Source organism: Aspergillus caelatus (genome assembly GCF_009193585.1).
Source record: "Aspergillus caelatus strain CBS 763.97 unplaced genomic scaffold BDV27scaffold_69, whole genome shotgun sequence".
NCBI lineage: Eukaryota > Fungi > Ascomycota > Eurotiomycetes > Eurotiales > Aspergillaceae > Aspergillus > Aspergillus caelatus.
In genome coordinates this window covers 59,494-81,113 of record NW_022475332.1, presented here as the reverse complement: position 1 = coordinate 81,113, position 21,620 = coordinate 59,494, and the positions used below count along the sequence as shown (strand labels likewise).

Sequence of the window (21,620 nt, the reverse complement as noted above, 5' to 3'; positions counted from 1 at the left end):
TCTAGACTCAAAACTTTTTTCCCCTTTCTCACTTACCCCCCGCTGTGGTCTATTGCCTCTTCCTCGTCTTCAATCCTGCGTGGCATGTGTCAAATAGATGCATTCAGGGCTTTATGGTGTCGCTAGGGGTTGGGCATTCGGGCGTGAAGACCTTCACTTGCACGCTAAATCAAGACCTTTTGCGATCGATTATAAGTACTGATTAGTCTCTGCTTTTAGTTCCCTTGTGGTCGTGTTAAGCGTTTCTTGAAGAACAACACGCAAAATAAGATGCGCGTTGGCGCCAAAGGTAAGGCTCATCAGTCGCAAACAGCGTAACCATGATTTGTCATCTTTGACGGACACCACTAACAATCAACTTATAGCCGCCGTCTATGTCACTGCCGTGTTGGAGTATTTGACTGCTGAAGTTCTCGAGCTTGCCGGAAATGCCGCCAAGGACCTCAAGGTCAAGCGTATCACCCCCCGTCACTTGCAGCTTGCCATTCGTGGAGACGAAGAGTTGGACACTCTCATCCGCGCCACCATCGCTTTCGGTGGTGTCTTGCCACGCATCAACCGTGCGCTGCTACTGAAGGTGGAGCAGAAGAAGAAAAACAAGACTGAAGCTTAATTTACGGCGGATACCCCACGAATATGGCGTTTGAAATGATGACGATTGAAAAGGATTCCGGGATATGTCTGTTACAGCGATCGACCTTTAACTGGTTCTAATTCAAATCCGACCAGTCACAAAAGAAAAAAGAAACATTCAAAGAGGCAACGGAGAACTAGATGAATAGGCATCTTTTGGGACAGGGATTTCTCCAACAGACGCAAGCCTCAATCTCTACTCTTCCCTACTCCACAACGTTGCAGCTCGCGACGCTTTTTCTCTCTTGCACTCTGTCTTCCTCTATGTGCTCCGTTCATACCGATTGTCTCGAAATACCATGGCGCTGTAATGGGAGAAGGCTGATATCTTGGTAGTGGGATTATTTTCGATTTTTTCAACTTTTCTGTTTCCCTATTGTTTTCCCCTTTTTCTTTTTTCCCAGTGAATTTTATTCTAATTGATTGACGGTGTTGAGTGCTTCCGATTTATCCACCTCAATTACCATTACGATGTCTCTTTTAAACTTGACGGACTTGTACTGTATGAGTATACTTTGCTCATTTGCGAGAAATTAAATAAAAATAAAGCCAGGCCATACCATCCCGGGATTATACATGGTGTCTCTACTCTCTTGCTTGCTATTAGCAGAGGTCAAGGTCTTTATCAAGGGATACATATTTTGCCGCTGAAGAGAGGCATCATTGGAAACGATCAACTATGATGTGGAACGTTCGAAGCCCGTTCACGACTTGCATCGTAGAGTGGATGAACTAGCGGGGATGGTCGCCCAATTGATAGTATTACTGATGGGAATAATGCGAATCATGTAGAACATACATTTATTGGCGATCTTTAGAGACAAAAAGAGTACAAAAGCAATACGGAGAAAGAAGAATTCGGGAAATAAAAGCCATATTTCAAACAAGGCCCTGACAATATAAAAAGGGCGATTAAAAGGAAAGCGAGAGAAGAAGAAAAAGTAGAGATTAGGTTGCATCCGGAGACTGAACTTTTTCCAGTGGACATACGACAGGGAAACGTACTGGACTCATTAGATCAGTTGGTAGCCACCCGTAGGGAGTACCTATTAGTAAAAAATAGGGCCCGGTCCATAGGAGTGTCAGTTCTCTAAACGCAAAAAAATCCACCCAAACTTGCTTTGTCACAATCCCTCTTTCGTCCGCCACGCATTGCAGGCCAGAGCTAAATTGAACATGCAAGCCAAAAGGAGCGAGAAAAAAAGAAACGTATCAGGAGATCCCGGGAACAAGCACGTTAATTGACTTGGCAAAGGCTCAGATGCCTGTGGGAAGAGCGTATAGCGTGGATGGTCGAGGTTGAAACAAAAGCAAACATTAAACAATGCATGGCGCCCCATATACAAAGTAATCCAAAGATGCAAATGCTGGTATGTCATCTCTCTTGCCATGGTAAAAAGACATCGGTATTCTTTTTGTTCGTCCTTTCATCATCTTCCTGTAAGTTAAAAAAAAATTTTGCTTTCCGCCGACACAAATTGCGAAGATAAAAAAAATATAGATAAACAAATATTTCTGGAAAGGCGCCCCGCGTCTCATGAAAATTCAGGAGCTTTCGTTCTTTTTCCGTTTTTTCATTTTGTTCCGAGAAGTAAAGAGAAACATATAGTCCGTTTAAACAGCATGCCTGCTGGGCTGCCCCAAAATAACGTCTAAAACTTGGCTAGATCAGAGAAATTTCTTTTGTGGTTCTCTTGGTGAGTGTCATCTCGTCATCCCTCATCGAATCGTAAGCCAATAATCGCAGAACAGGATCAGGCCTCGTGATATAAGAGTCATATGCGTCTTGCGGCAAAGCAATCTAACAAGTTTCGTCGTTTTTCATCTCCCGTCAAAGTTGTTTACTCCACAATGATTTCCACGCCGGAGTTGGTCCGCAATTCGTCGCTGCCACGCGATTGGTGTCCGTTTGGGCGTCGAAAACCTGGGCCCTTTTCGGGCAGGGGGCCTCTCGGCTGCCTAATTGGCACGCGCTCCTGTGACTGTCCGTCAAATCCAACTCCGATGGATCGGTTACTACCGATGGGTCCAGCACTGGAAGGTTGACTTTCCGGCTGTTCCCAAGAAAACATACCCCGCAATCTCCGTGGGCTTGAGCTAGGCCCACCAATTCCAGTTCCCAGAGAAAGGCTGCTGAGACTGTTCACTAACAAATTATCATCCCGCGGCATGCCCAAAGACGATCCAGATGGGGCAGGCGTGAGCGTCGGGGTGTTCGAGGCGCCACTGGTGGCACCCTCATAATGCTGGAGGCGTGCACCATTCGACTGCAGGGCCGCCGGGAAGCTCGCGGACGAAGGCACTGGCGACGGAGTATAGGAACGTAGGTCTGCGAACGACTTCGCCGCACGTAGATTTTGGGCATTTCCAAAATTTCCTGGGGAATCGAGAACACCAAGGAATCCTGAGGCCTGCCCTCGAAGGGTGCCGTAGGGGCCAGGACCTTCATTGCGCGCTTCGCTAAAATCAATCGTCGCCGCGCGGTTCAGTCCGCGACGGGCTGTTTCGGAAGGCTGGACGGCGGCGGGAATCGATGACAATGGAGGGCTCACATTTGTGCCAGGGGCCACCTTGAACACATGCACCTGTCGCTGTTCCCCAGATCCGCGCGAAGCGTGACCCAAGCCCATGTTATGGGCAAGAGTGTGAACGGTACGACGCTGAACCGGGGAAAGGTTTGAAGGGAAAACCAGTGTATCGCGACCGGTATCCTCCTTGAACAGAAGAAGTTGGGAATAATATGATAGCGTCGTGCTGTCATTCAAATCGACCTCTGCGAAACGTCAAGTGCGATTAGCGCCGACCGTAAATGAAGACATGGAGATGGTCGAAAACAAAAATTAAAAGAAAACTTACCTAGCTTCTGGCCACGCTGAGAGACGGGCGACGGAGATGTCGCGGGGAGGTGAGAAGTCAGCGAGGACATAGAGCTCTGGGTCTGAAGCTGGGAGGTAGCCATGGGCCGATGTTGCTCTTCCAACTGGCCCCGACGCTCGCGCTTCTCCCGTTCAATGCGTTCGCGCTCTTGAAGCGGCAGCATCTTCTTGTACTCGACCCTCAACTTCCGTCCTTGAAGCTCAAAGTGGTTCAGAACCTCGATGACTGTTGCTGTTTCCTCCGCGGATGTGAAGTTCGCGAATGCCAGACCCCGAAAAACGCCGTTGTCAAAATGGTAGTTGAACGCATACGGCAGCGGCAAATTCAGCTCGGTCATTAACTGTACGAGCTGCTCCTTCTTAACAGCGAAAGGAATATTCTTAATAACAATCGCCGTCGGAATCAGCTCATCGTCGGCCTCCGAGGATGCGGATGCTTCTGGACGCATCGCGCTGCTTTGAAGGGGGCCGGGTCCAAGGTTCGAGAAGGCACTAGGCATACCCGGCTGCTGATCAAGCCAGGTCTACTCGCATATATTAGTCAAGCCATTGCATGGGAACCGTCTCCAGTTTTGCGACACTGTACTTACCGTAGGCAAGCCGGATCTTCCTGTGCGAGACGTAGTCTTCAAGCTGGTGGAGGCCGACCGAATGGCTCCAAGAGCCTGAGGGTTGGCAAAGCCATTCGGGTTCCAAGTCTGCGAACCGGAAAGATCATAGGCATAATTGTTGTTGTGTAGTGAAGGGTTCAGACGCTCCAGACGGCCGGTCTCGTAGCGAGACATAGGATCCTCGTACAGATTCACAGGCATAGGACCGTACGCGTCAAACTGTCGCGAAGGCTGACGATGCAAAGGCTGCTGGTGACGCTGAGAGCCAGGAGAACGCGCTTGGTTGTCGTGATACATTTCTTGCGCTTGCTGATAACTCATGGCGGCTAAGACAAACGAATTCCCGACGGGCAGCCAAATTCTAGAATGTGGGCACAAAAATCCACCGCACAACAATCCCGTTTCAATATCCCAATAGCGTGAACGGGCTACTCAAACATAGGAGCAACCGAACAGAAGAAAGCCACTAATCGAAGACGACCGGCAGAATGCGAACGGCGCTGTCGAAGGTGGACCAAAATTCTCGACTTAGAGGCGTGTGGGGAAGAAAATAGTGGTTCTAGACACCAAAAATCACGGCGGGTTGGAATCTCTGGTTGGCGTGAGAAACAAGTCAAAGCCAAGCAGCAGTCAAAAATGAGACGAAATACACAAAACCGCTCACAACTGCTCGTCTCGTGGTGCTTTGGTCATCAATACCAGGCGTATCCTCAGGCGTCAAATTTTCGGAAACTTTTTTCCTCCTTCTCCCCAAGAAGAACTCAAAAGTGAGGGAAATAAAAAGTGAGATAAAGCGAGGAGGAAGGAAAAGAAAAAAAAAAAAAATATACACATGGATATTCCAGGTAGTAGCAAAGTAACTCGGCATTATTCTCATGAACCACCTACGTACACGAAAAAAAAAAAAAAAAAAAAAAAAAACTACCACGGAAAAGAAAATACAAAAATAAAAGCAGCAAAGTAACAAAAAAAGGGTTAAGAGGGGAAAGAAAGAAATAAAAATTGCCACTACCCGGGATTAAAGGTAAGTGCCCAAGAGGGTTAAAGTATGGGCGAGTTGACGGACCGGTGGTGGTGGTGAGGGGAGAAAAAAGGGAAATCGAAGAAAAGAAACAGTTTATTTGATCGCAGAGTCGAGATTGGAGGTTAAGGCAGGGAGGTGGTGACCCGGGAGATTATTGGGGGTGTGGGAAAGCACGCACGCCAAACGGCACGCAGAAAAGCCGGAACACGGCGACCGCTTTAGTTCTGGTCGGTCCTTCCGCGGATCCGCCAAGTCAACGAATTGGATAGATCGGTCTGCGTTGATGATAATGGCGGGCTTGACGGTGTGAGATCTGTTGAGAATGCTGGTCGATCCCGTTAGAATTAAATTCTTCTCCCAAATTCAGTCTTGTCCAGTATGTCTATAGATCGTTGCAATCACAGTAAATTCACACACACCCCTGTGTTATCAAATCCACCAAAGACAAAAGCAAAGCAAACAAAAATAATAATAATAATAATAATAATAATAATACTTGGAAATGAAATCCCTAAAGACAAAAAAAAAAAGAAAAAAGAAAAAAACAAGTGAGGGAAGAAAGGGAGAAACAGACAGACACACTAGAGGATAGCGGATGGGATGAAGGGATTCCCGTAATTGATCCAAAATGGGGAACGGGAGCGGGAGAAGAAAGAGAGACGAGGGAGAGAGCGAGAGAGAGAAAGTGTTCTCACTAGTCTCAGTTTTATGTGGTGTGTTTTTTTTTTAAAAAAAAATTTTTTTGTTTAATTCCTTTTTTTTTTTCCCCTCTTTTCTTTTTCTTCTTTTCCCTTTTGGTTGGTGGTGGTTTGAATGTTTTGGTTTTCAAAAGAAAATTGATAGAGCAGAAGTTCAAGTCACTCACAGTTCAAACACTCTTCAAGCTTCCGTGCTTTTTCTTTTATAATCAAACTCCTCCGGTGGGTTGTACCTTTTTTCCTCTTAGTCTTTCTTTTTATATCTTTGCTGAGTCTCCTTTTGTGTGCTCCTGTTTGTAGACTGTAATTTTAATCCTTTCCTCAAAACCTTCCTTCTTCAGCTGTGGCGGAGGCGAAAATACTCAGGGAAAAGGTGGGAAGTGGAAACAAATTATAATACAATGGGGAATCTGAGGCTTTGCCCAAAAGGGGAGATGGGTTCCTATTGGTGTAGAGACTTGCACCAGCAAGTGTAAGTGTGCAAGAGGATGTGGAGAGGCAGAAAAGAAATGGAAAATAAACAAAAATAATCAACGGCGAGTTGAAATAGGTAGAAGTGTAAGTAATAATTTGTTTCACGATAATAATTGAAACACAGGAAGAAGCAAGAAGAAATCCAATCTGTAGTTTGATTGTCCGGGCTTCTGATGTCCATCATTTATGTATGCGGCAGTTTACTGTTCCATCCTCAGTTAGGTGTTAGTTTACCTATGGGACACCTTAGTCAGGTTATTTTTTAGTCCCATAAGAGCCAGGTACTAAGGTATTGAATTGAGATTACTGTACCTGAATTGCAGTACTAAACTAACCTGCGTCAGGTATCATCATGTCCATGCGCTCCTTTTCCCCCTCCTTCAACATCCCCTTCGAGTACTCTTTAACCCCCCCCCCCCCCCCTTAAATGAAGAGGGATTCTTACTGCCTGGGGAATGAGGAATCTAGAAGGCCACTCAGGTCACTTCCTTCACCTTCTCTTTCTAGAAAACATCTACTCCATACTCCGTATTCCTTCCCGTTATTAATAGGCCTTCTAGCTTGATTATTCCTGGCTCGGCATATATGAGTTAATATCCCTTAGATTATTAGGATTCCATTTGCTCATTGTCTCTAAACCAATCACAATGTCATCCACTGCACCAAGTTCCTTGGATTATTGACTTCTATCCGGCAGCTTTACCAAACTCACGCAAGTGGTGACCTTATTTGCATGTTTCAAACCTTCAATAGACTGATGGATTATCTCTCAATTTTTTCTATTGCTAGTTCCTGACAAAAAAAAAAGAAAATCAAAAATGTGCACTTCCCCTCTCCCCCTCCTTTTTCTTTTGTTTTCTATTATTATTATTATTTTCCACTTTCTCCTTCGGGCGGCACGGGGAACTAACCTTGAGAAACTTACTTTAACTCCTTAAACGGGTCCTTAGTATGAAGTTACTCACCACGTACCAACTTGAAGATCCAGTCCTTTTTCTGTCTTCTTTGTCGGGACGTTTCCGTGCCACCAAATACCATCGTCTTTAGTTAGCTTGTCCCTAACGACGAACTAGTCCCTGTCTTCCCCCCATGTCCACTCGTCCGAAAGGTTCCTGATTGACGGTTCTGGAGTTGGAGCTCCAATGCATCCTTCGAGTCTTAGTTAGAAGGTGGATTGGGATCCGCTCGAGGTGGGTAATGATTCCATTACGGAGTACACCAATTCACCACCTCCGAACAGGGGAGCTTCGGTACAGTCGTCCACCGCCCACACGAGCTGTCGCGCCGGCTCTTGGCCGTCTTGATGTCAATATTGTTATTCTTGCTATTGGCGGCGTGGTTGGGCTCAGGTTATCCATCTCCATCACGATTGCGGGCGGTGAGGGTAGCAGCGTCGCCGAAATCGATCAAGCTGTACCTGATGATTCGTGACCGTAAAATTGTTCAGGAGTCGGTGCGTCGTCCGTCGGGGATGGAGATAACCCCTGATGAACACCCAACTCCCCCATCTGTCCGTGACCTTTTCCCTCACCCCCAGAAGATTAGGCTGTACGTCAAGACGACATATTTGCCATCTCGTTATTATTAGTAGCGGATGTGCTCGAGACCGTTCCCCGTGGCTATTATTATCACATGCGATTATTACGATCTTATTTACTTGACACGCAGGTTTCTGGCGTCCGCTCCCTAACCGTTTAGCTCATATGAGATTCAATGGCAGGATAAGTCGCCCCTTTTCCGACGAGAAATTGCGAGGCATGATCCATCATCTCCGACGAATAATGAAAGAACTATCACTACCCGATAGGACGAAAACGGTGAAGTTAGTTGGGATCCGCTGCAAATCCGCACTTACTAGCTAACTATGGGGAAAGGTCTAGTCTAATATTCGGCGGTTTGGGATTAACACCCAAGCTAGAACCCACTAGAGTGTCGCCAGAACCAGTCGGATGGAGACCTCAGATTTCGCGCCTTTCTCCTGAGAGGAGTCCCAGTCCGATATCGTATTCCTTGTGCTCGTGGTCTTTTCCTTTTCTTTTCTCTTCTTTTGTTTGTGTGTATGTGTGTTCCTTGTCCTCTAACCTACTTCGGTGTCCCTGATTTCGAGCAAGTCTCAAAGCGGCATCGTCCGTCACCTGTCAAAACGTGCGGGTTTACGGGTACTATAAGCCTTACTTGGTCTCGGGATTTACTGGGTTAAGGTATAATAAGTACGTAGTAGCTGACCGATTCCTGCACCTTAAGCTTGGGCACCCGCGGTGCAGCTCCCAGCTGGTCCCATGGTGTGGCCCGGGGAGGTCTTTGGGTGATCCCGTACTGAACTAAAAGCGAAGCGACGTCTATAGAACATTCTTAGTCTGTTCCCACAGCGAATAACAGCAGGCATCTACCATTATGGGGCCTTAAAAAGTACTAGAAGCCTGCTAAGGCGCACCTACGGGTGCTGATTGGAAGCCTTCCCTATAGGCAGCTGATGTATCGGTCACATTTACGTGATCATATGGTTTTGAGGAGCGAATTTATTTTATGATTGTCCGAGTTTGGACCTACGGAGATGAGTGGTAATCTGTCGGATGGGCCTGCACGTATCTCATGCACCCACTTTGGTGAGGTCTATATGACAAATCTGATGGCACTACTGTATTGGAAACTCAGCCCTTCTGTCTGCTGCACGCGAGAAGTGGCCGAATTCACTTATTTCAGTATGTCCGTTTTATACCATTCGGGCCTATAGCATATCTTGTATTAATCTGGCCTCTTTGGTACGTTTTTCATTTCTCAATTTATTTTATTTAAAAAAAAAAATTTTTTCTTTACTTCTTTTCCCCTCCCCTTGGTCTCACTCACGAAGCAGCCACTGATAACCCAATCACTAACAGAATTATTTTTACCTGTGGCAAAAGATGCTAGAAAAAACAACGGATTATCATTTAATTCCCTCAGACTTGGACAGGCAATGATTAACCTGTAAGTCATACATTCCAAGACATTTGCCCTTTGCAGAACAACTATCAGTTTCGGGCAGATATCATCGGACACAGCTGTCTGTGCCATTCCGTCTAGTAGTATTTTTCTCCACGGAAAAAAAAAAAAAAAAGGATTATTGTTCGGGATATGAAATTCTCGACTTACTTTGTTGGACTTGAAAAGGCAGTACGCGTTTTCGGCTCCCGTTCTTCTTTCAGGTCTTTTTTCTATCTTTTCTATCTTTTTTTTGTTTCCCTATGTATTTCTTTCTTTCTTTTTTTTTTTTTTTCCTTCCCTCAGATTCCAATATGCAGTCCGTGCTTGTGCATACTAAGGTACATATGTATGTAATCGGCAAGCCACAAAGGTCCGCCAATCGACACAGTACCTTATGTATCACTTTTCCGTCATTTCGGGATTCCCCAGAACAAAGAAAAAGAAGAAGAAAACAAGTATGCCCAACTAGGAGAAAGCTAGCCTTACACAATCACAATCCTTTGAAGTATACAATTACATATATTACCTACTTGATCCGTACTTCTGTCCGATCACCGACTAGTGGGGCCTAAATTCGCCGCAGCTCACAAACCCTGGTCACGGATGCAAGGGTCTACGTGGATACATGGATATCAGATTCCTTCGCCCGTTGAGGAGGGTTTTGTGGAGATTTGCAATGCATGGTGGTCGGCCTTTGGTTGGAGTACCTGGGATTATGTAGGACGTAAGGGTGATTCTGGCCCTTGGCTTTTCCAGGATTTTTTTTCAATGCTGTTGTTGGTTGATTTTTACAGGTCTTTGTTTTGATAACGTAGGCGTACTATGTCATCCAGCATTTTGTTTCTTTTTATTCATTGGTACTTTAGCACTACTGATTGAGTAGGCTACACTTGGATGAATGTCCTAGATTAGATAATTAGATATGCAGTAAGTTGACTAGTTATTGGATTTATTATGTTGCAATCCATGAATCCATGAAGCACCCGGCCGATACTTACTTGCCATGTTGTCTGTCGTCTTAGCTGTTTTGTTGGCATTTATCCCCTACATTCCATTCGTCTGCTGTGTTTTTCCTTCCCTGCCCTCTGTGAGAATTTACCCTACCTCTCATCTGGCTTCCTCGGCAGCTTCTCAAATCCACTCACCCTCCGATCCGACCAAAGATCGCCCTTGAGCATTAAATAGAGCAAAGTAAAAGCAAAGTACAGAGTACATACATATACACACTCGGAGTACAATAGAAACAACCCCCCCCGGAATACCTACAACCCCAATCTCCATCTCGCAGCAATGCACCACTGAATAAGTCTCCTATCTCTGCTTTGCCTGCAGGTAGCCAGTAGCCAGTAGCTAGTAGAAACCACGTAATTCGAGAATGGAGTTTTTTATCCATGAGACTTCGAACTCTGAAGATCTATCCATCCCCTCGGAACCCAGAGAAAGTTAAGTTCACAACCTTAGTTTAGTAGTCCGTAGTCCATTCCCCCGTCTCTATGGGGACTGAAAATTTTAATTTGACTTTTAATGTACATGCGTCTCGGTTGCTAGTATTCGTCTGCGATACAGTATTCTTGGGGAGGATTTATTTTCCCCCCTCCTGTTCGCTGCGTTGGTGGGAAGTAAGGGCGGGTGAGTGAGCTAACACGTCGTCGTGCGACTCGTGCCTGGTGTTCTGGGGAATGGGGAGTTCATGGGGGTTGGTTGGTGGTGCGGTTGAGCTGCTTATTTCTTTTTCTTTTCTTTTTTTTTTTTTTTGAGTTTGGGTTTGGGTTTTGGGTTCGGTGTAGTAGGTTCAAGGTTCATGATTGGAGGAGTTTGTGATAGCTTTGGTGGTGATATATATTTTCTGGTTATTTTGGTGCGTGCAATTGGACTTTTGTGGGTTTGGTAAGGATAATAAGTAAACTGTGCATTTCTGTCTTTTGTATCTGAATATATAACTTCGTGTGATTCCTTTAATTGAGTCACCTATCCCACTCAGGCAAAAAGGCCCATAATTAACTGCTGAACAAGTACTCAATCGGTTGGGTGGTATAGTATATGTATAGGGTAGTTCCGCACAACCTAGAACTATATTAGAATGTCTGCAATTTCTATTTGACTATCCATAATAAATATTATCATAGAAGAGTAACATGGGAGTATCAGTCCCAAAATACTGAAGAACTTAGCAATCACAGGTCATGCATATCAAAGGAGTGATTCAATATACACCACATAGATAAGTTAAAATAGGAAGGGCATATTGTCGAGCAAACATAACTCATGACCAGCCGGGTATATGAAGGATTGGCATGAAACGTAATCATATATCTCATTCTCCCAGATCCATATATTCACTCGATGCAGTGAATCAACATCTCATATTATTCCTCCACTCTCCCCTTCTCAGCAATATCCAATCTCGTAATGTCATCATGTCATGAGATGTTCACAGCCAGGCAAGAAAGCCTAGTCCGACAACGGCAGCCAAGGAAGCAGCCTTGGGGCTCGAATAAGCAGATGCCGCATTGTCAGTGTTTTGGGCGCTCGTCGCGGAGTTGGTGCTACTCGCCGAGTTTCTGTTGGAATTGCCCGAGGTGCCACCATTCGTGGAGTCGGCGATGCCCGATGAGGTTGCCGTCGGGGTTGTATCGGTGCCACTGGCGCTTGCGGAGCTAACGGCGGAAGCTGCGGCGGTTGGGTTGTAGCTGGTTGTTGAGAGGGAGCAGGAGGTGAGGATGTCGTAAGCATCTGGACAGCATCGGGCGTTAGTTATGAACCTTGAGGGAGCAGGAAGGATTGTATACCGTTGTGGTGGGGATTGCGGTCATCGTCGTCATCATCATCATCATCATGGTCCCTGTTGTTGCGTTCGCTGCGATACTGTGCGATACAGGCCTCACAGAGAGGGATCAGAGATGGTGCCTGCTTCCAGTCGCAGATACACTGCATCTCGGCGCGGTCACTGTCGTGCATGTTGTCGCATTTGTGCGCAATTCCTACCACCGGGCCGCAGACGTCCCAGCAGCGATTGGGCACGTCGTCGTGTTCCAGCTCGGCGCCCATGGCGACGTTGCTCATGAGCATGAGGCCGGAGAGAGCGAGCAATTGGGCGGTACGCATTGTGTATGATGGGATTCGTTCAACGATGACACGAAGTAGATGTTTAGAACTATAAACAGTTCCGGATGTAGATGGATTCTGTGGTCGAGATGGGATTGAGGAAGTCGACGCTGATGATGCTGTGATCAATTCGAAGCGGACGAGGACGCATATTTATAACCCATTCATTCGCGTCACGATGTTTCTATATTTAAGGATGTCATTGCGGGAAACAAGAGCTTGCCGAGACGGGGAAGTTCTCCGCATGCACCATGGCAGTTTCATCGCTTGGGATTCTAGCGATCTGCTTTCAATGAGAGCTGTTGAAACTCTAAGCCTTCCTCGGGCGACATGCCAAGCACGGCTGGCGTGAAAATCTGGGACAACCCGCAGATCCACATATGAGTATCACCAATATATCGACAGGGAACGAAGCTGCCTGGAACAAAGAGGAAAGAAGGTTATGGGTTTGCAGAGCTGCCAAGAAGTGGTTTGGTCATCGCTACCAGACTTGTCTGCGGGGAATGTCATTTATTGTTCTTCTGCACTTTCACCGCCACACTGGACCCTGGGCTTTTAGGTTGGGCTTTGTAAATGTGGATCCTTTTGTAATGTGTATGCTAGGGACGAGAATAATGTTAACTCGGGGAGTATTATTGATGCACTTCTTCAGGAAGCTGTTGTGGAATGCCTTGGTTTGATGTTTACCACCAGAGGATGTTCTGTCGATGATGTCACTCACTGTCTCCCTTGCCTCGTCATCTGCACTGGGATCTACTAGGAACATCCTTGGACAACTCGGAAAACGAGGAAGTCAGACTGACAAACTGAAAGAAAAGAAGATTTTTTTTGTGATCATCGCTTGGCACTCAATTGATCCTGACAAGATAAGATCAGGCAATAGCATTACCGAACATGCTCTCCAACGTATGGAATTGTCGGGTTTCTGCACAGCCTCCCCGCTATATATAGTTGATCGGAGGGTACCGATTACTTTGACAACACAGTATCATGGCCAGTTAACGACAAGAAAAATATGCTGCCTGTATCTACCCTGCATATTGCAAGTACATGGACATATGCCATGCCCACAAGTCGGATGCTATTCATAGCTCAAATAACTGAAGGTGCTGTACTTTGAGGGTTGCTGTCTCTCGGATATAGGGTTACACTGGAGCACTGGACAGTGACCTTGATGTGTTTCCGCATGATTATCTATTTAGGGAAACGTCTACAGTCTGCAGGGAAGATCCTCGTTTCTATCGGTTAAATGGATGACTTGAGTCATCTAACACCCATTTGACCGAAGAGGTCGGGGTCGCTTCCACTCGAGGCAGGAATAATCTATGTTACACTACTATACAGGCCATTGCCATGTATTGCAAGAGAATCGTCCATGCACAAATTAGTTGAGCGGATTTTTCATATTCCTTAACCGTAGTATGAGAAAAGCATAACGGCTGGCACTCCTAATGCGATAAGTACTGTTCCATGGCGATCTCTTTGCTTGAAGGTGAAATTGATTTTAGTTAAGTTGGCCAGACCAGTGGTCAAGATAGGTTATAGGAGGGGTTGACCTGTAGGTGACGTCTTCCCTCATACTCTTTTGAGATGTCAGAACAGCGGCTTTCTTGCAAACATATCATTGGCCAACGTGCCCGAGTGGGCTAGCTACAGATGTTCTCCACCTCGACATACATCACTACTACATTCATACTTCTTGACCTAACAATACGCTACCGTATAATTCTTCTGCGGGTTCCTGGTGAGATTCGCTGTAACGATGGCTCGCACTGCCATGCCCAAGATGTCTTGGGATAGACATCTCCTACGTTCGGTGCAGAACGCACCCCCTGCGACTCTACCGGTGTTCATATATGGCACTGCATGGAAGAAAGACCGAACAGCAGATTTAGTGCACCAGGCCCTTAACGCTGGCTTTCGTGCCATAGACACCGCGGCCCAGCCGAAGCATTACCGGGAAGACTTGGTAGGCGAGGGCATACGCAGGGCTATTCGGGACGGAGCGATTCGACGAGAGGATCTCCATGTAAGCCAGACGTAATGTCTATAGTATACCTAGCTGTTTACCTGGCTGACCATGGTTAGATCCAGACCAAATTCACATCCGTTAATGGGCAGAACCCCGATGATATGCCCTATGATCCTAATTCCTCGGTGACAGAACAAGTACACGCTTCTATCAAATCATCCCTAGAGCATCTTCGTGCATCTGACGCCCCAGAAAGCATCAACGAAGCGTATATCGATATGCTCATCCTTCATTCCCCGCTTCCGACAATGTCTCAGACTTTGGAGGCTTGGTCCACGTTTGAGACCTACGTCCCTCATCGAATCCGAAACCTAGGCATATCAAACTGTACCTTGCCGCTGCTTAGAGAACTATCCTCACTGGTCAAAGTGAAACCAGCGGTTGTCCAGAATCGTTTCTATGGGGGCACCCAGTTCGATGTCCCGTTGCGCTCATATTGCCGGGATAACGACATAATTTACCAGAGCTTCTGGACACTGACAGCGAATCCAGAATTAGTTCAATCGGATGCAATTCAATTGTTAGCAAGTCGCACAGAAATCAGTCCCGCGGCAGCTCTGTATTGCCTTGTTTTAGCCCTGGGGAACACCACTTTATTGAACGGGACGAGTAATCGGGGCCGGATGGAGGCGGATTTGACTGCCCCCGAGAAGGTAGAGAGGTTCTCCCAAGAGCACCCGAATGTATGGCAGAGGGTGCTTGAGAACTTCCAGGAACTGATTGGGGATCATGTCGCGCTCTAATTGAGCAGTGTTCCCTTCGCATGCCTTGCATTAGGGTTACCCTCATTATCCGATGGTCAAAGCGCATTCAGATTGAGACGACAATCAATGGAATCTAGTGGAACTTTAATGGAATCATCTAGAGCGGACAAAATGGTAGCATATGAAGCTTTTGCAGAAAATAAGGACGATGCCACGGTATGAACATGAAAGATGATTGGTTGTTTGCATATGAGTGGATCAGTGGGCATGCCGCGTTAACTAAACTAGTAGGCGTTAAGGAAACAAGACAATCCGAAACGATCAGCTTGAGACCAAGTGAATTTGTCCACATCCCATAGCTCAGGTAGAAAGGTAGCGATATACCTGGAGTAGACACACTGTATAGCAATCTTTTCGCCCGTCTGCCCTAGTCCGCACTCGTTTGGTGAGCATCTGGCTTACTCAGCCCCCCTAGCCAATCAGCGACCGCCGTGGACCATTGACCTCATCGTCACCGCCAAGCATCTCGACGGTAGCGGAGAGAAGATTTGCCAGACGCAGGCCATCTTCAGCCATCGCCATTCATCAAACGCGAGTTGTCCTGAATCACTTGGATTCGGTAACTCTTGTTTGCGTCGCTGCTGCACTTCACTATACTGTTTGTCTTCTCGAGTTTGTGGAACGGGCGGATTTGTCCTCTTTTTTTTTTTTTTTTTGCTTATTCCCTTAAACCTTGCGCCGGTGCCATTCCTCCTCCACCCATCCGCCGCAGCGCCCGTTCCTGAGAAGGCGCCGCTTACAAGTCCTCATCACACATATAAATCGCAACAGTGATAAGCAATTGGCTTGCTTCTTCCTTGTCGCTCATCTTAGCTGGGCCTGCCGCGAGCCTGCTATCCGATTGACTTCGACCCTCTTGATAGTGATTTATCGCCCCGCGTGTCGCGTTCCAATATCGATATATCGGCCCGTTGCCGTAGACCTTCTTCCCAAGCGTTTGTCGATTCCGCCTGGATGATACCGCTTCAAACGAAATCCCTATAAACGATTCACTGCGCTGTTATTGTTATTTTCAGTATTGAGCCGCGTCGCGCCATACGAGTTCCCCGCCATAGCCTAGCCTTGGCTGAAAAAGCCATTGAAGAACGCCCTATTGACAAGATATCGGATTTTACCACATCTTTACTCAACCTCAATAAACGAATCTTAGACTGAATAAAAGCTTTTCTCCCTATCGGCCAGACATCGCCATACCGTCTGCCATGAGTCCTCAAGGCTTGACGTCTCGCAAAAGACCTGCTCCCGGCACATCTCCTATCGTTCATCCACAACTCGGTCCGATCTCTAACTATCCGCAAAACTCTGGTGCTCAGCTTTCAAACGACCAGTTCTTACAATGGGGTCAAAACACTTCCTCAAATGTTGTCAGCCCGACTTCATTTTCTGATGCGAACCCTTATGGCGCTACAGCATATTCGGCGGGTCAAGATGTGCCGGCATCTACGGCAACTGCATCTACACAACTCGCTCGTAGACAGACACCCAATCAACTGGTCAGCCGGAATCGTGGATACGAACAGACACCGTCCTCCTTGTCTGACCATGGGAGTAATACTGGAGAGCCTGGGGGCTGGGGGGAAAGTTTGGACGAGCTCTACCAGCGGGCATTGGTTGCCAAGAGGGAGGTGCAGGCAAAGAGGAAACAAATCCCTCCATTTGTTCAAAAGTTAAGCAGGTATGGTCTAAGCGACGTAAAAACTACTTTGGCGATCAACGACTGACAAATACCTCCAGTTTCCTGGACGAGTCTAAGAACACTGACCTAATTCGGTGGTCCGATGACGGAAACTCCTTTATCGTGTTAGACGAGGACGAGTTCGCAAAGACCCTAATTCCCGAGCTTTTCAAGCATAACAACTACGCTTCCTTTGTCCGCCAGTTGAACATGTACGGGTTTCATAAGAAGGTGGGGCTCTCGGATAATTCGATGCGCGCCAGTGAACGAAAGAACAAGAGCCCTAGCGAGTATGCGAACCCATACTTCAAGCGTGGCCACCCCGATTTGCTGTGGTTGATACAGAAACCTAAGAATACGGCAGGGCAAGGGAACAAATCAGGGAAGGCCAATGTACGCGTGAAAACCGAAGAAGTAGATGAGCATGAGAACGATGACTACGATGATGTCCCCGGTGTACGAGACGACCGATCCCGAAATCGACAGTTATCCCTAGTCCAAGGAGGAAATATTATGCCGAAAGATCAACTCGCGGGGGTTTACCGGGAGTTGCAGGCTATTCGGCAGCAACAGCAGGTTATCTCCAACACAATCACCAAGCTACGGAGAGAGCACGAGCAACTCTACGCACAGGCCGCCAATTTCCAAGAGCAACACACTCGTCACGAGAATTCCATCAATGCGATCCTCACATTTCTGGCGACAGTCTATAATCGCAGCCTTCAGGGGCAGGAAGGACCTCAAAACCTCGCCAATTCTTTTGCTGGGGCCATCTCACAGGATCAAGGCAATGTAGTCGACATGGGAGATGACTATTCGCTGAGCACTTTGGGTGCTCAGCATATAAATAGCCCTGGAGGACCGCGAGCAATGAAGAAGCAACCCTTGCTTCTGAAAGCTGCGCCGTCAGAACGACAAAGCCGCGCAACAACCCTCTCACCGGCCGCCAGTGCGTATGATGGTCCACAACCGCGGGGTCATGCTCGCCACCCGAGCGCTCCCCAACATGGTCATGTTGAAGAAGTCTTTGATACCAGTCCCCGGCCGAAAGAAGCGCAACCGCCTCAACCCGAGCAGTTTCCTCAGCGGGATATTATGTCCGTCATTCAAAATACCAATGCGCGAAATGGAGTTCCCCCCACAAGCTTTGCGGACTTTCCCAATGTATTGTCGTCTCTGGAAACCTCAAACGGCAATGTTCCTCTTACTCCAAACCAACGCGCGGATATGCTCCGTCTCATGGCCAACGAGACTAGCTCGGGTGACTCCAATGTACCTATGTCACAAAACAATGCCCTAATGACCCCCACGCCACCGCCAATGCCTCTCGGTTATTCGAATCGTCTTGCCAGCACCCGCGCGGAGATTGACAACCTTGTGAAAATGCAAGCTGAACAAGACCGTTCGGTCCAGAACTTAACAAACCTTCTACAGCCGCTTAGCCCAACAGGGACGATCCCGGGCATGGTAACAGGTGATGGAAGTGTTCCTCCTCCCCCGCTAGACCTCGATCAGATCTTCAATAATGACTACTTCACGGACATTGGGGATCTTGAGAATAATAAGAACAACATGGACTTTGGAAACACCACAACTTCGGTACCAACGACGGCACCAAGCGAGCCTGTCACTACAGGTGCAGATGATAGCATAATCAAAGACGGACACGACTTGTTTGATTTTGACCATATCCCTGATAATGGCGATCTATTCGAGGGACCGGAGCAACAGCAACAGAACCCCAGCTTCTATAACGGCTACGATGGCAGCGGCTTTAATAATACGATAAATCCAGGCGCTGGTAGAATCATCGAGACTCTTACCGATAGCGAAGCGACCAGCCCAAGTAACACCGTGGACGAGCCTGCGCAGTATGGCGTCTCTAACGGGGGCAAAGATTTCCAGGGAGGTAAGGGAAACGGCGGTAGCGCGAAGCGGCGCAAGAAGGCTTAATATGTTTGATATACTCTACTAACGGGGTTGTGCGTCGGCAATAAAGAAAGGGAAACCACTCTGAAGAAGCGAAAGACGTGAAATGCGACAAACCGTTGGGAGTTAACGACCTCAAACCACTATCAATTTCCTTTGTCCAGTTTTCGTTCCCACCCACTCGAAGCGAATAAACGAGGCATCATTGGGTCAAAAAGGTACAAATCGAGTCCCGTTCATTCATCTTTCCCCCTCGTCTAGCCAAGCGATTCGATCCCAATACAACAAGACAGACTGGGTTTTCGGTCTCTTGGTCTGAATTCCGGTGACGCGTGCGACTAGTCAATAATCTTATTACACATACCAGCAGCCTACGATTGGGCTTCAGTAAGGATGGCGGCCCTTACAGATCCGTTTTCTTGGATTGTGAGTTGATCGGCGTCTGAATTAAGTCCGGTCCTCTGTTTCGACAAAGGCGGATAGCACTACGAATAAGGGCGTTAGGATTCGGCGGGACAACCAAAAAAAAAGTTAAGGGAAGATATGAGCATGGGAAGCAGTCCCACATGGAGTGTCATTTATATACCTCTGTTGGGATACTTATCTTATGGCCATGGTGGGCCATGAGGACCTCTCGTGATCTCGTTCTAATCATCCTTATCACTTGTTTTAATGACTTGAGTACATATTTATGACTGAGCTTCCAGCTATGACCTACTTGTCTATGCTTATTGATGTACATGCATTGTTTTCCCACGAGGTATTATAATGCCTTTCACTGTTGTTAACTTTGTACGTAATCTCCTGCAAAGCTAAACAATGTTTCGAGATATATAGATCTACATCATGTCATGGAGACTGTTCTATGGTTTGAAAGTACATACGTAGTCATTCATTTACAGTAGATTATTTCCCTCTCCGTGCCTTGTCCCATTCCAGATTACCTGCACGCTCGCGCTTCCTATCTCGCTCCCGATCTCTCTCAAGCCCTCTCCGTTTTCCTCCAACATATTCCTTCTCCTTCTCCCGCGGATCAATCACCATAAGTGAGTCCGCATCCTGATGCTCTCGTTTCCAGTTCAAATCCTTACCAAGCGTATCCTTACCAAAGCGCAACTCATGCGTCAACCAGCCCTCCTCATCCTCCGCCGCCGCACCAGCCTTCCCGCCCTCCGCGGTCTGATCATCATCCCATGATTTGCATGATTGGCAATTCGCAATAAAGTGAAGATCGCAGAGCTGTGCCTCCTCGTCATCTGCTTCCTGCGTCTCAGTAGAAGGCTTGGTATCTTGGGACGTGGTCTTCTGCGTGGGAGCGGACGTTGAATCGGCACTTTCAAGCTTGGCCTTGAATGCATTGAAGAGTTTGAGTGTCTCGTTGTCTGCTGAGCTGCTGAACCCTGTTATCCCATTTGAGCCGTTGGATGAGGCCGACATGCCCGGTGGAGGGCGTTTGCGGCCGCGGATGGCTGTCTCAGGGATCATGGCTTCTAGGGCGGACTTTTTGTGTCCTGTATCTGCGGGGCCGGTGTTGGCTGTTCTGCGCATGGAGGCCTTGAGATTCTCGATCTCGGCATTGGTGCGCGAGAGGAAGGATTGCTTTGGTGCTGGTGGTGGTGAGGGGGAGCGCTCTGGCGATTCGGGTTTGGGGAGGGGGAGCTGAGTCTCTGGTTCTGGGGTCTTGGGGCGATGTTTGGGCTCTGGGGAGGGGGAGCGCGGGCGTTTCTTTGTTGGTTTCGGTTCTTGGGCTGGTTTGTGAGACTCGGGGATGTGTGTGTCTGTCACCAGGCTGGAGTTGAACTTCGGTTTCGCGGGTCGAATGGGCATATCTTCGTCGCCGTCGCCGTCATCACCGAAACTCAGGAGTGTCTTGCCTCCCTTATTCTTCTTCTTCTTTTTTGGTGCGGGCTTATCCTCTGTCTTTGTGGTTCGCGTCGCCGTGATCTGGCGTTTCTTGATCTTTCCTGCTAGCGGGCCTAACTCTCCAACCTCACAGGACGTGATCTTGACGGGGTACACAGGGCGTTCCGTCCCCTCCACCCTCTCCGCCTCTGCAATCTTCACCATATTGTAAATACTATCGCCCTCAATGCGCCCGAAAAGCGTACACTGCCCATTCAACTCCCGCTCCGTATTCCCCAACGTAATGAAGAACTGACTCCCGTAACTGCCATCCTCGCTCTTCGCCATCCCCACCAGCCCGCGCCGGTTATACCGCAACCGACTGTGCAGCTCATCGCGGAGCACGACCTTCTCGTTCGGATCCCGCGCCTCCGGGTCGTATTCGAACTCAGGGTCTTCGTAGATCGATGTACCCCCTGAACCTGTGCCCGTCGGGTCGCCGCCCTGGATGATGAAGCCGGGCACCACGCGGTGGAAGATCGTGTCGGTGTAGTAGCCGTCCTGGCAGTGTTGGAGGAAGTTCCGGCATGTTAGGGGGGTTTGTGTTGCGAAGAGGGAGATATGGAGGGGGCCGAAGGTTGTGTTTAGTGTTGCTGAGGCTGTCGGGTTTGGTTCTGTTGCGTAATGAGCGGACATTTTGGGGGTTTGGATGGTTGTTTGATGTGCGGTTGGGTTGCGTTTGGGTTTGAAGGTTGAGGGTTCGCGCGTTTGTTGGAGCTCCGTTAGAGATGGTTTCCGAGGGTGAGTGGGGCGACGTTGAGTTAGATTGTGAGGTTATTGTGTGCGATTCTCATTATTGGAAAACCTCCACGGAGTAAGGGTTGCGTGGGGTTTGGGGGGAGGGGAATTGTGGTCGAGGGAGAGCGCGTGTTCGGCGGATGTCGAAGCCTTTCGGGGAAAATTCATTCAATTGTAGATGTGGTCACGTCATGT

General features: G+C 47.7%; 8 protein-coding genes across 8 annotated transcripts; 4 read left to right on the top strand and 4 right to left on the bottom strand.

Annotated features, from left to right (window-relative positions):
• The first annotated feature begins 138 nt into the window (after positions 1 to 138).
• Positions 139 to 694, top strand: htz1 (histone H2AZ). The gene is made up of 2 exons (XM_032064339.1): positions 139 to 289; positions 366 to 694. Exons 1-2 carry the CDS (start codon positions 271 to 273, stop codon positions 611 to 613), a joined length of 267 nt encoding a protein of 88 aa, XP_031928503.1. The 5' UTR covers positions 139 to 270; the 3' UTR covers positions 614 to 694.
• Positions 695 to 2,474: 1,780 nt separating this feature from the next.
• BDV27DRAFT_144460 (putative R3H domain protein) lies at positions 2,475 to 4,417 on the bottom strand (the record flags this gene model as incomplete). Its single annotated transcript, XM_032070266.1, has 3 exons — positions 2,475 to 3,406; positions 3,490 to 4,033; positions 4,100 to 4,417. The coding sequence occupies 3 exons, from the start codon at positions 4,415 to 4,417 to the stop codon at positions 2,475 to 2,477; spliced, it is 1,794 nt and encodes a 597-aa protein (XP_031928502.1).
• Positions 4,418 to 7,850: 3,433 nt separating this feature from the next.
• On the top strand, positions 7,851 to 8,756 carry BDV27DRAFT_103836 (uncharacterized protein). Its single transcript, XM_032064338.1, has 3 exons — positions 7,851 to 8,138; positions 8,197 to 8,373; positions 8,428 to 8,756. The coding sequence occupies exons 1-3, from the start codon at positions 8,020 to 8,022 to the stop codon at positions 8,639 to 8,641; spliced, it is 510 nt and encodes a 169-aa protein (XP_031928501.1). The 5' UTR covers positions 7,851 to 8,019; the 3' UTR covers positions 8,642 to 8,756.
• A 1,654-nt stretch (positions 8,757 to 10,410) lies between these two features.
• Positions 10,411 to 10,717, bottom strand: BDV27DRAFT_126886 (uncharacterized protein). Its single transcript, XM_032066642.1, has one exon. It carries the CDS (start codon positions 10,671 to 10,673, stop codon positions 10,458 to 10,460), a length of 216 nt encoding a protein of 71 aa, XP_031928500.1. The 5' UTR covers positions 10,674 to 10,717; the 3' UTR covers positions 10,411 to 10,457.
• A 471-nt stretch (positions 10,718 to 11,188) lies between these two features.
• On the bottom strand, positions 11,189 to 12,575 carry BDV27DRAFT_103745 (putative GPI anchored protein). The gene is made up of 2 exons (XM_032064336.1): positions 12,070 to 12,575; positions 11,189 to 12,013 (listed from the first exon to the last, which is right to left on the bottom strand). The coding sequence occupies exons 1-2, from the start codon at positions 12,383 to 12,385 to the stop codon at positions 11,712 to 11,714; spliced, it is 618 nt and encodes a 205-aa protein (XP_031928499.1). The 5' UTR covers positions 12,386 to 12,575; the 3' UTR covers positions 11,189 to 11,711.
• Positions 12,576 to 14,147: 1,572 nt separating this feature from the next.
• Positions 14,148 to 15,160, top strand: BDV27DRAFT_144458 (putative aldo-keto reductase (AKR); the record flags this gene model as incomplete). The annotated part of the gene is made up of 2 exons (XM_032070265.1): positions 14,148 to 14,414; positions 14,474 to 15,160. The coding sequence occupies 2 exons, from the start codon at positions 14,148 to 14,150 to the stop codon at positions 15,158 to 15,160; spliced, it is 954 nt and encodes a 317-aa protein (XP_031928498.1).
• Positions 15,161 to 16,383: 1,223 nt separating this feature from the next.
• On the top strand, positions 16,384 to 18,809 carry BDV27DRAFT_156908 (heat shock factor family protein; the record flags this gene model as incomplete). Its single annotated transcript, XM_032072413.1, has 2 exons — positions 16,384 to 16,856; positions 16,916 to 18,809. The coding sequence occupies 2 exons, from the start codon at positions 16,384 to 16,386 to the stop codon at positions 18,807 to 18,809; spliced, it is 2,367 nt and encodes a 788-aa protein (XP_031928497.1).
• An 800-nt stretch (positions 18,810 to 19,609) lies between these two features.
• cwc27 (putative peptidyl-prolyl cis-trans isomerase) lies at positions 19,610 to 21,555 on the bottom strand. The gene has a single exon (XM_032064335.1). It carries the CDS (start codon positions 21,321 to 21,323, stop codon positions 19,692 to 19,694), a length of 1,632 nt encoding a protein of 543 aa, XP_031928496.1. The 5' UTR covers positions 21,324 to 21,555; the 3' UTR covers positions 19,610 to 19,691.
• Between the last annotated feature and the right edge of the window lie 65 nt (positions 21,556 to 21,620).